This window comes from Euleptes europaea, chromosome 2, assembly GCF_029931775.1.
Source record: "Euleptes europaea isolate rEulEur1 chromosome 2, rEulEur1.hap1, whole genome shotgun sequence".
Classification (NCBI taxonomy): Eukaryota; Metazoa; Chordata; class Lepidosauria; order Squamata; family Sphaerodactylidae; genus Euleptes; species Euleptes europaea.
Genome location: NC_079313.1, coordinates 64,295,333 through 64,308,246, shown reverse-complemented (window position 1 = coordinate 64,308,246; position 12,914 = coordinate 64,295,333). Strand labels below are relative to the sequence as shown.

The window sequence follows — 12,914 nt, the reverse complement described above, 5'->3', positions numbered from 1 at the left end:
GCTTGTTATTTTTAAAACTCTAGATAGTTTGGGACCACAGTATCTCAAGGATTACCTTCTGTACAGACATGCTTGGGAAATAAGGTAATCACATTCACTAGTAATCCTTAGTGTGACCCTGCTATCTGAAGCTATTAGAGAGGACATTCTCAATAGTGACACCCTGATTATAGAATTCCGTCCCAAGGAAAGTCTGCCTCCCCATCTCTTAGTTTTCTTCCATGTTAGCTTAAATCTTTTCCAGGAGGCTTTTGCTGGCTATGTTGCTGATTAAGTCTTATGAGTTGCTTTAGGTTCACTTTTACAGTGATCTTGGTTTTAAATACTTGAAAACTTGGGGGGGGGGGTTGCGGCCTGCATATACAGTCGTCGTACGATTGAGTGTGTGTGGTTTTTAATTTTTTGTGATTGTTCCTAAGAACCACTTTTCTTAGATGGCAGGGGAGGTGCTTGCTTTTCTCCTTCTGTCTTCTATTAATATGTAAAAAGGAAAATTGCTTGACTCTTTTTTATTATTGTAAAAAAATTAACTACTGTTTTTATAAAGAATTTCAAATATGCTTTCTATTTTTAAATAGATATTATTGGCAGAACCTTCAAATATTGTTAATATTGTTAATGAATATGATAAATAAGAATTGATTTAAAAAATCAGTCTGTTCTTAAAACTGGGTCTTTTTTTCTAGAGTTGTGGAATAAACAATTACTTTTATTCTGGCCATTTGTGTCAACAACTGAAAAAACAGTGATTTTTTTTTTTTTGCCATCTTTGTTAGGATCGCAACATGATACTTGGAAAACATGGATTCTTTGTGAATCCTTCAGACTCTGTGGCTGCCATTGCTGCAAATATTTTCAATATTCCTTACTTTCAACAAACAGGAGTCCGGGGGTTTGCCCGAAGTATGCCTACTAGTGGAGCAATTGACAGGTGAGATTTAAAATGAGGAATTGCTATGTTTTGTGGCTATTGAATATTCTCTGAGCATCCCCAACAATACGGGCTAGGATCCAGTGAGCTACTGTAGATATCCAGGGACTTGGCTATACCCAGTGACCCTCTGATGCTGCTACTTTTAACAGCAGACTTTGCCACATTACAAACTGTATTTCACACTCCTATCCATTTCAGAAGGGGTTTGCCATGTGTTTAGCCTAAGGAGGCTCTGTTTGACAAATGCATCTAATTGCATGCTCCTTTGGCCCTGGTCCTATTCATAATCTATTGCAACTTGATTATTTTTAACTCATCCCTTCCAAATTGATGCTAGAGTAAGGCAAATGAACTTATAAAAGGATGTATTCTGAAAGGCAATGTATTTGTTAAGTAGGATGCCTGATAACAAAGTTACTATATTCTGCAGTTGTTAACTCTGAACCAAGGTAACAAATACTGAGGAGGCTTTCTTTTCTTTTCTTCTTTTTGTAGGGTGGCCAAAGCTACAAAGATTGCTTTGTATGAAACTCCAACAGGTTGGAAGTTCTTTGGAAATCTGATGGACGCAAACAAATTATCTCTGTGTGGAGAGGAGAGTTTTGGTACTGGTAAGTGAACCTCATTAATATGTAGTGATGCACTATTTGTCTTTACTGCACAGCTCTTTCTTTGTAACAGAAAGTATTATCAAGATTACGAAACCTACTGAGCAGTATAGGAAGATGTTCTTTTGATTAAAGCTATACCGGATTCAGAGTATAGCCTGTTGGCTTATGGCCATGGACTAATAACATGGGAATTATACTGTAAGAAAGCCAGCATGGTGTAGTGGTTAAGAACGGTGGTTGGAGAGGTGGACTCTTACCTGGAGAACCGGGTTTGATTCCCCACTCCTCCATATGAGTGGTGGTGGATGCTAATCTGGTGAACCGGATCTGTTTCACCACTCCTACGCATGAAGCCAGCTGGATGACCTTGGGCTAGTCACACTCTCAGCCCCACCTACCTCACAGGGTATCTGTTGTGGGGAGGGGGAGGGAAGGTGATTGTAAGCCGGTTTGATTCTTCCTGAATTTATCTTCTCCTTCTGCTCCTCCTCCTCTAGTGAGCATGAAGCTCCCTCATGCCAAGGTAGCCATGCAGGGAATAACAAGGCATAATATTTCCCCTTCTCTCCTTTCATGGTCAGGCTATTCCCATCCAGCCATTCCACTTCTGTTCAGTCAAGGAGCACAAGTTTGGATCTTCCTTGTAATGATCTGGCATAGCGCTTGCAGATGGCCTGATCAAGGCATGCTGAACCCCTGAGCTGTCAAACTTAAGAGGCCGGTGTCATTACAAAAAAAGTGTATTATCCTAACACAGACCTTTAGTAATCTTTTTTTGTGTTTTAAGGGCCCTCCAGCTCTGCCTCTGTGAACATCACATGAACGGGAAGAGAAACAGAGCTCTGTTCCGCCCTTAGGAGGATCCCTCCACATATAGACGCTGCAGTGGACTGCTTTGAGTTCACTTCACTTGCTTTCTTAAAGCTCTTAGTCTGATGATAATAGACCAAAGTATAGTGTGATGCATAAGATTTCATGATGGTGGGATTTATGCTATAAAATAATGTCTATCATCAGAATTCAAAGTTCCCTATTCGAAAAACACTGAGCAACTAAACTGAAGGAGACATCAGTGGAATTTAGTTCGGAGCTGCAGAAGAGTCGGCTGTAAATCTGGCAAGGCAGAGATGATATATGGGAAGAGCTGCGATGAGTTGAGTCTTATGTTCTCTAAAGATCTGGTCCTGTGCCATGGATTAACTCCATGTAAAACCATTTATATGCTGTTTATTGCTGAAGAATTAGGATTAAGAAGCAGAAAGGTGACAGCCAAACTATATACATCCAAATGTAGACAAGTCAGTATTGTGCATTCATAGGGCTGGAGAATGGGGCTATCAACATATTCCCTAACTCTAGCCTGGACATTCATAACTTGCAGTGGAATCCTATGCAGATTTACTCCAGTCTAAATCAATTTCTAGTAATTTGTTTACAGTGGAATAACTTTGCACTGTAAAACATTACTTTAAAAGTGTCTTTCTTCTAGTTTCATGGCCACTACGGTAAGTGCTTTAAGTTCACAACCAGAAGGCTACCTACAAAAGACATTAGGCCTCTTCTTGCAGGACATCACGATGTCAGATGTGCAAACAACAAAATCCATAAAGCAGGGGACAGCATACGTTAAAGCAATCTTTCCTTTTTTTCCCCACAATTAAAAAATGACTTCAGTTTTGTTGAAGGTAAAAGTATCTTCTGCTATGTAACTGATGGTGACTGTTTTATTCAAGTCTGGATTAAACTCTCTTCCTATTGTTGACCATTTTAGCTATATAATAAATGTTTTGTCATTTGTGCTTTAGTGTTTACTAGGTTTGTCATCAGCGTATGCAAGACATGTTAATTGCACGCAACTAAACTCTTCAAACTTAGTTTCACCCTTAGGGGTTCAAATTAATGTCCTGATGTTTCTGATGTGTCCCTCAGTCCTTGTCTCTTAATGCAGCTTTCCACCATTCACTGAAGGACTAGAAGAAGACCAGTACTCACACAGCCTGTGCCTGACTTCATTTGTTTCTGGGCTTTGTGTTTTCAGGGTCTGATCATATTCGTGAAAAAGATGGACTTTGGGCTGTCTTGGCATGGCTGTCAATCATAGCTGTCCGCAAACAGAGTGTAGAAGAGATCTTGAAAGATCACTGGCAAAAATATGGGAGGAACTTCTTCACGAGGTAAGGATTAGCCTGGCAAATTCACCATGATGGAAAGTATATACAGAGGAAAGTATATACAGTGGCCGTTAAGAATTATTATAAAAAGGAAGCGTTCCATAATTCCTTCTTCCACGAAAGCAACAATCATGCAAATGACAGTCCTCTTTTTCAGAGTCCAAATTCTGTGCCAAATTTTAAATCACATTATGAAAACTGGATTTTGCTGTTGCACAAATCATGAGGGTTTGTAGTTAAATTAAATCTCAGCATCTAGTTCTGAAAATTCAGGACAATGGTGTCCAACAAGTTACAAACGGTGGACGTCTTCATATACATTCTGATTTTGTATGTTTTATTCTGAACTCAGTGTTTGAATGTGTTGTGGAATTTCCTTTTTGGACATTTTTAAGAGCAAAGAGAAGCATAGTGGCAATAGGAGAGAAAGTGCTTGAAAGGGGCTGGAAGCCCTGAGGAGACAGTTATACAGGATGTTTCCTTTGCAGTAGAATTGGAGAGACTCCTTGTGTTGGGATGCCTTATTCTTCTGTGTTCCTCTCTGGTTTTGCATCCCAAACCCTCGGAAGATTATTCCCATGGTTGCTGGACCACACAGAGTAACAAGAGCGCTGGTTGGAAGAGGCAGGAGTGAGGAAGACAAAGAGGTGAAATTCTTCTTCCTTCCTCTTCTGCAAGCATGGCTTTGGTGAGGAAAGATGTCGATTGCATCCCTTTGTTCTCTTCACTCTAGCCTACTGATCCTCATGGCTGTTCATCTACACAGGACCTGCAACCCCAGGAATTATTATGGGGGAGGGGGGGAGAAAGAACTGCCAGAAAGGAGAGGAACATGGGAAATCTTGGTACACCATCTGCATATGGATGGTAGGGTACTTCCCAATGGCATTGTGGCAGCACATCTACTGTTGTCATTCCTTGTCTACGTTTGCATGATGGAGCCCTGGGAGTGTGGCGATCTTAGAGAAGCTTTAGCATACTATGTTCCTAGATCAAATTATACCTGTATACTAGGTTTTCAGGTACCGAAATGTGGATTGTTCTGTCAGCTTCCTTCTGTAAGGAAAGAAAAAACCCACAAATTGTGTGCCCACTCCTCAGACCCTCTATTGCAGGGATGGGGAACCTCAGGCCCTGGGGCCGTATGCGGCCCCCGAGGACATTTTTTGTGGCCCTCGGGAGCTCCGGGGCCCCGCTGTGGAGGCGCAGCATAGGGCGGCCCTCCCTGAGGATGTTCCTGGGGCCACAGCTTGCAGGGGTGCTGCGGCGCCCTTTGGACCTCCTCTCGCCGACTGACAGCTGTTGGTCGGCAAGAGGAGGGGGAGGGACGCTTCCCCCAAGGCTCCCCCCCTATCACCGCAGCATGTAGGAACGCCGGGGCACACTGTAAGCCCCTCTTGCTGCCTGTCGGCAGTTGAGCAGCGAGAGGGAGGGGGGAAAGAGGCCCACGGCTCCTGGCGGCAGAGCATGCGCGCAGGAGCCGATCGGGCTTCAGGGGGGCCTTTTGTGGTCTCTGGGGGTGGGAAGGCATGGAGCCTGGGGCCAGGTCACGTGGGGCTGGCAGGTGTGTGTGTGGGGGGGGGAGGGAAGGCTTTTCTCTCTCCCTCTCTTTCTGTCTCTTTGTCTGTCTCCCTCCGTCCTTTTCTTTCTCCCCCTCTTTCCATTTCTTTCTCCCTCTCTCCCTTTTCCTCTTTCTCTGTTTTCCTTCCTTCCTCCCTTGCTGATCGACTGCGGGCTGCACCCCCCTGGCGCCTCATTTGCTCGGGCCCCCCGCTGGCTGCCCTCCTGCCTGGGGGGGAGTGGGGGCGCCCTCCAGGCCTTCTCTGCGTGGCCTCCCCTGGGGTTGCCAACCTCCAGGTGGTGGCCGGAGACCTGGCAACCCTAGCCTCTTCCCCTCCTCCGGGAGATCTACACCTGGTATGGCCCCCGAAAGATGTTATAAATGTGCAAATGGCCCTTGGCAGGAAAAAGATTCCCCACCCCTGCTCTATTGTATTATTTATCTGGCCAGTCCTTCCCTGTCCCACTCCAGTCCAGATGCTGCCTTATCTTGGAACAATAGTAGGTTGGGATTTTAATTAAAACACTGTTTTATGGTCTCATGTCTCATATTTTTTATCAAGAATTTAAGAGTTATTGTGAGGAGAACACAGCAAGAACCACATAAAAAACTGAAGTTTAAAAATGAAGCATAGTAAGGGCTTTGCACACCATAGATTTCTATCTTTCTCTAATTAAAGTCTCCCTGATTTATAGATATGACTATGAAGAGGTGGATGCTGACAGTGCAAATAAGATGATGAAGGATCTAGAGACAATGTTCTTTGATCGTTCCTTCGTGGGGAAAAAGCTATCAGCCGGTGACAAATCATATACTGTGGAGAAAGCCGATAACTTTGAATACAGTGATCCTGTGGATGGAAGCATCTCAAGAAACCAGGTAGATGGTGTAATAACAGCACATTCCTGAAAGGAATGCCTGCGCTGGGCTTAGGAGGCAACCCAGCAGTGTTGCCTCCTAAGGAGGTTTTGGCACCGCTGAAACCTCTACCCGGCGCAAAAAAACTATGCAACCATCATAGGGTTGCACGGGAGATACGCCAGCAAAAATCTGGCGTATCTCGACAAAATAAAAAAGGGGCGTTACTGAGCCGAAACAGCTGTGCTGGCAGCCAGAGTCTGGCGGGAGGCGGCGGCGGCGGCGACCAGGCCCAGCGCTGCTGCTACAGCGGCCAGGGACCGGCGTCTGGGCCTGCACGCTGGCGCTGGGGCCACTCACGCCGATGTGTGTCGCCCGGGAGCCAGCAGTGTGGGCCCTGTGCCGCCGGCAGCCTTCGTCGGCCTCCTCAGGCCTTTTGCCGCGGCCGCCGGCACAGTTGTGGAATGGGCTGTAAGAGTAAACTTGCGACAGATTTAAATGTTAAGATGAATTTTGTTGCTAAAAGTTTAATAATGATGTCCTTAGACATATGCCTAGCTTCCAGTCTTGACAAACCATTTCATTGTTGTATTTGCTTCCATTTTGTAGCAAAAAAGACCCAAAATTACTCTGCTAGCCCTATACAGCTGTTATGCTATGGGAAGTGTAGAAACCCTGTAGTCATCATCTTTTACCTCTGCATGGCCACTAAAAGCTGCTATGCTAGAAGGTAGTCACTAGGATATAGGAACATATTTCATACCTTCTCTATAGGGTAGAAAGTGCTGTAAGAACCTGTGTAGCTACACAGATTTTTAAGAAACTCTCTATATGATATTTAAAGCACCATAAAATATCACACTGTTGGACTCTTCCAAGACCTAAGGCAGCGGTTCTCAACCTGTGGGTCGCGACCCCTTTGGGGGTCAAACGACCCTTTCACAGGGGTCGCCTAAGACCATCGGAAAACTCCCTCAGACCCCACGCAGGGCTCTTCCCCCTCCCACCCCCTTCTCAGGCTCCCCAGACGAGGAAAGGGAGGAAGCCGCCTCAGTCAGCAACTCGCTCTCTCACTCTGTCCCCCTCCCACCCCACCAGGCCTGAAACTCACCTCGCCATTGGCCACGCCGCGTCATGTGAGGCCAACGTTCCTTTTCCCCCCCTTTCCCTTCCTCGTCCCCTCCCGCGCAGTTGGCGGGAGCCGCGGTGGCTTCTTCCTCACGCAACGTGGGGCACAGGAGGCTGCTCTGCGCTGGGGACGCCGGGGATGAGTTTCGCCCCCTGAGGTGAATCAGATGGGCAAATTGGAGCCCTCCGGCGTTTCCTCCCCCTCCCCAGGGTCTCTTGTCTGAGGGGGAGCCGTTGCGGGCTCCGTGAGAGAGGCTTAGGTCGGGCTCAGCTTTTGTGCTTGGTTTCTGCCTTCTCTTCCCTGCCGCGGTTTCTGCATTGAAAACTGCCTTTGGGGGTGGGGGGCGATGGCAGCATTCACAAAAGGGGACGTTGCAACCCCTCAGGACATTCTGTTCAAAGTCTCGGTACTTCAGGAAGGAAGAGCAAAACATGGCTCAGTGGTAGAGCATCTGCTTGGCATGCAGAAGGTCCCAGGTTCAATCCCCGGCATCTTCAGTTAAAGCAGTGGTTCCCAAACCTTTTGCATCATGGAGCACTTTTCAGGAGATAAATTAGTCATTAATTTTCACCTAGCAATGACAGTAGCATTTTTCTTTCCAGTCTCTTCACGGAGCACTAGGAGATGTTTCGCGGAGCACCAAGTGCTCCATGGAGCACAGTTAGGAAACAGCTGAGTTAAAGGATCAGAATTTCGGTGATGTGAAAGGCCTTGACCTAATACCCTGGAGAGCCGCTTCCAGTCTGAGTGGACAATACTGAGGATCTGATTCAATAGAAGGCAGCTTTGTGCATTTGCAAAACTTCCAAGGAGATAGATCGGTATGGGTCTTAGTCTGTCTGTAGCAGTAGAAAAGAGCAAGAATCTAGCACCTTAAAGACTAACAACATTTCTGGCAGGGAATATGGGCTTTCGTGAGTCACAGCTCACCTTCTTCACGGCTCACCCCTTCCAAGGGCAGGGAGATTTTGATTGTGAACGAATTGGGGTTGGGTGTTTCTTTCCTACTGGTGTATTTTGTTTTTATTTACTGTATTGGCTTCTCCAATGATCCCAGGCGGAGCATATGGTTCCCCTGAATTGCTGAATGTTCATGAGCACAATTAGCTGCCTTACGCAAACCTAACGTAACATCTAAAATGTCTCCCTATGTGATGAAAATACATCCTGCATATCAGATATTTACATTACGATTCATAACAGTAGCAAAATTACAGGTATGAAGTAGCAACGAAAATAATTTTATGGTTGGGGGTCACCACAACATGAGGAACTGTATTAAAGGGTCGCGGCATTAGGAAGGTTGAGAACCACTGACCTACGGCATCTGTGATTTAATGCATACTACCAAGAAGGAGTGACATGGTTCTTATGATCTCGTTCCCATTCATGGCAAAGGCAAATTCACATCTGAGCTCAATTGGTAGGACAATGAGTTGGTTCATAGCAACGGTCTGGGCTTTCAAAGCATTCCTGCTGTCTTCACTTTCAGTTAAACTCACTAGGGAATAATTTGGCCCCAGCCTCCTAGCAGCCCCTGTAAAAGGAAATCAGATGTGACTGAGGCCAGGTTTATTGATGGTTTAATCAACATCCCTGGTTGTGCCATGTCATGTGACCATGTCCCAGAATACAGCCTCCGCCCCCACGCCTGCTCCTTCTTGCACTCTTCTGGTAGCTCCTTCCCCAAGTCTGTTTGGCCTGCATCCTGTCTAATCCTCTCTGTGTGCTGTCTTGCACTGTCCGCCAGCCATGCATTTTCCTGCTCCAGTACAAACTTCCTTAATCCTTCCACACCACTTACATCCTGGCAAGCTCATGGCATACACAAACAGAATATTTGGATTCATTGAATAGTGTTACTCTTTGTTAAAACATGTTATGTGATTATTAGAATTCATTCAGGGCAAGTTTTCAGTTAATGTACACTTCTGTAAATGCAAAAGCGGGGCAGCAAAAAGCATTTGCCTGATATCCACATTCAGACATTCCATCCGATGGCTTTGCCAGCTGGTATGGAGTTCAGGCAAACGCATATCTGCAAGCCGCTGGTAGTCTGAATTGAAGACTTTAAAATTCAGTCTGTTTTCTGTTTATAAGTATCCTGCAGCAGGCTAAGCTAATCCTAGTGTGCATGTTACGTTTTCTCCATTTCCCAAGTTCACAGCAAGCCCTGTGGTCTTCACAAACAAACGATAGCACTGCCTCAGCTGTAACATGCTCCCATTGCTTAACTGAATTAACAGAAGGCCTCTGCAGAGCACATGCTTGGCTCTGTCCCCAAGAAATGTGCCCAGATTAACAATGCCTCATCATTACAATTACCCGTGTGTGGGGGGGGGAATGGGACACCTGACTTCTGCTGCTCCTCAGCATTCCGATAATGATGAGGCATATATATAAACAAACAAACTTGGCCTAAAAGTGTGTTTTACTGGAACAGAAACAAGGGACAAATGAAATACAAGAAATGTAAATTGATTAAAAGTGTTAAAAATATTTATATTCAGCAGAAGTATACTTTGGTGCTCCTGCAGCTCTATACAGCAAAATGAGAATTTGGAATGCTCATTTCCCCAGGCAAGAGTGACTGGGGAATGATTAAGGTCACCAAAGGGCAGCCAGCCAGCTGCCAAACAAGGATCTGTGTACCTCCTTGTGCTCAGAAAAGTTTAGTGAGAAACACTCTTCCAGGAATACCATTCTTTTATTGAAGTAAATCTCTTGTGTGTGTTTCTTCCCCCCCCCCCCTTTGTCTTGGTAGGGTTTGAGGCTCATCTTTGCTGATGGTTCTCGCATCATCTTTAGACTAAGTGGTACAGGAAGTGCTGGAGCAACTGTGCGGCTGTATATTGACAGCTATGAAAAAGATCCTTCCAAAATATATGAAGATCCACAGGTAGGGTTCTGTTCCTTTCTGTCACTTCTTGCATGTCAGAAGACAGAGACCTGTAGGCATCTGCCCAGATTCTCATGGTCCTTTTTTTTAAATCTATGACTGTGGATGCTTTACACTGTTTTTGTAAATGAAGGTTGTGTTTATTACATTTTCCACATAAAGTGTATAGCTTGATACAACAGTGTTTATGCAGGCAGATTTCGTAACATTCGTGGGGGGACATTTGTGGCTGCTATGAGAAGGGGATGCAAAAAAGTTGCACTTTGCAAACCTAAATCCTTCTGCCTTCAGAAACACTGCGTTGGATCCAGGCCTATGGGTTGGGTCCAAAGGTGCTGTTTCATTGGCAGAGCAGTTCTTATACTAGCAGGGTAGCATTGCTCTTGGCAGAGGAAGAAAGGTGATTTTTGCCCATTCCCCTGCCCATTGCAGATACCCCTTTCACACATGCCCAGTGCTATTTGAGAGGGTCCCCACTTCCAGGGACACAACTTCAGGGGCCTTGGTGGTCTGTGGCAGAAGCAGACAGGGGTCGCAGGGGTTCCTAGAGGCCACATAGATTTTTCTCTGTTTAGGGTTGATAGGCGTTACTCTGGTTTCTAGATCTAGAGTTTATTCTTCTGCCCAAGGTTTTTGAGCAAGCCTCGAAGGTGAAATTTTGAAATTTAAACCTCATCCCGTTTTTACTGATGTGTGTTCTTTGTTCTCCTTTTTGTTGCCCTTTTGCTTTTCTCACAGGTCATGTTAGCTCCCCTCATCTCCATTTCACTGAAGCTTTCTCAGCTTCACGAGAGAACCGGCCGCACAGGCCCCACGGTCATCACATAAACATGGAATCTGAGGCCACTGGAAAGACGACTTGGAGTGACTGGCAGCTGTCAGTTGGAATCAGCTAGTCTTCCTTTCTATTATCAAATGTATCCCTAAAACTGCTAATACTATTTAAAAAGCACGATGAAGTGAGAAAAGATGTCATTTTTTAAAAAAAAGAGCAAAGTTTACACTGTGTGTATGCCGATAGACGTTGTCTTTGTTAATTGTTGCCTTTCTAATTCGTGCATAGTACTTACTTAGTATGCTGCTTTTGGTTTAGTAGGAGTTAAAACAAATTACTGTATGAAAAAGAACCGTGGGAGTTAATCCTGTTGCCCTTTCTTTTTCAGAAGTTCCTGAATGGCCTCTGCACAAAGGGCCTTTTTGTTGGCAGTGTGTAGAGTTCCTTTTAATCTTTGTGCCACAAAGTATGCAATCACTGTGAATGACTGTCTGCTCCCCCTTCTCTGGAACATCCTGTTTCAAAGAATATCTATCAGTTGAACTCTGTGCCACAATCTGCTGTACAAAGACCCTTCCATGGAAATCATCACTAATACAAGCATTGCAAAACATTAAAATGAAATGAAGCAGTATCACTGTGGAATGCTTCTCTTTTCATAAATGTGATATGGCGGACCCTAACCATACTACCCCCACCCCATATTAATTCTGCAATTGGGGCAAAAAAGCTAGGCTCTTCTGGATATTACTAAATCCCCCCTTTCCCTTATATTTCCATCCCCTGTTTGATCTAGTCTCTGTCTCCTGTCTTGATGGGCAATGTATGATTCTCAACCATGCTTCCTTCTTTTCCACCCCTACTCCTGTTATACCCACAGGGGAGGGGTCATGGCTCAGGGGTAGAGCATCTGCTTGGCAGAAGGTCCCAGGTTCAATCCCTGGCATCTCCAGTTCAAGGGACTAGGCAGGTAGGTGATGTGAAAGACCTCTACCTAAGACCCTGGAGAGCCGCTGATGGTCTGAGTAGATAATACTGACTTCAATGGACCAAGGGTCTGATTCAGTATAAGGCAGCGTTATGTGTGTTCATGTGTTCACATCTTGGAATTGTACTGGCATTGAAATGGATCAAGTAGAAGTCCACCTCCAGAGATTCAATCGGCCTCCAGAGAACCAACCACACAAGCATACTGAGAAGAGAGCACCTTTCTAGTTCAAGTAAAATGTCTGGAATTTATGGGCAGCACTCATAATAGCTGCTCTGGGAGACAATTTTGAGGCTGAAAAGCAAGCTAAAAAGATACAGTTTTCCTCTCTGCTCACAGATGCTTTGCTTCCCACACCAGTTGTCTCCATCGCAAAGAAGTGCTTTGAAGAGAAGATCTGTGGCCAAAGTATGAGAGGAGAGCACTTTGGGGCATGTGGGTGAGAGTGATCACTGATGGGCAATGAAGGCACCAATAATCTCATGGATAATAATATGAAATAATTTGGCATCTGTTTGCATGTGTACAATTACAGTCTTTTTGGGAAGCTAGTGCTGTTGAAAGCTGTGGAACTAGTTACTTCCCCCACAAAAAGCACAAGATCACGCTGCATAAGAATGTTTGCATTAGCCAGACAACCAGCTTGATCAGCCTGCTGATAGGAATAAGATACAGATGGATTCAACCAGCTCTAGACAGCCAATCAGCCCTTTCTCCAAGTAGCTCCTTTTTAACATGCTCAAGTAACATTTCCTTTCCTTATGAAGCTGCCAAAATGGAATGGTGGAAACTATACAGGTCTGCAACATTTAAGAGTAACAAAGAACGACTGTCCCATGGATATCTTTTTATCAGTTCTAATGTGGTAATGCATATGCATCGCCCAGAATGTATTACCTAGAATGGCAAAGTTTTATCATGGTTTCCTGTTCTACAGACAGCAGCGACAGGTGTTTTTCCAGATGTTTTCCCTTCTCACAGCTTGATT

At 44.9% G+C, this 12,914-nt stretch overlaps 1 protein-coding gene across 1 annotated transcript in view; it reads left to right on the top strand.

Moving 5' to 3' along the window:
* PGM1 (phosphoglucomutase 1) overlaps positions 1 to 11,569 on the top strand; it is a 34,976-nt gene extending 23,407 nt beyond the window's left edge. The window contains exons 6-11 of the mRNA XM_056845614.1: positions 777 to 931; positions 1,430 to 1,545; positions 3,584 to 3,719; positions 5,973 to 6,156; positions 10,029 to 10,163; positions 10,902 to 11,569. Coding sequence (XP_056701592.1) covers positions 777 to 931; positions 1,430 to 1,545; positions 3,584 to 3,719; positions 5,973 to 6,156; positions 10,029 to 10,163; positions 10,902 to 10,991 — 816 coding nt within the window. The 3' untranslated portion in view covers positions 10,992 to 11,569. The remainder of the gene's footprint in view (positions 1 to 776; positions 932 to 1,429; positions 1,546 to 3,583; positions 3,720 to 5,972; positions 6,157 to 10,028; positions 10,164 to 10,901) is intronic.
* Positions 11,570 to 12,914: the final 1,345 nt, after the last annotated feature.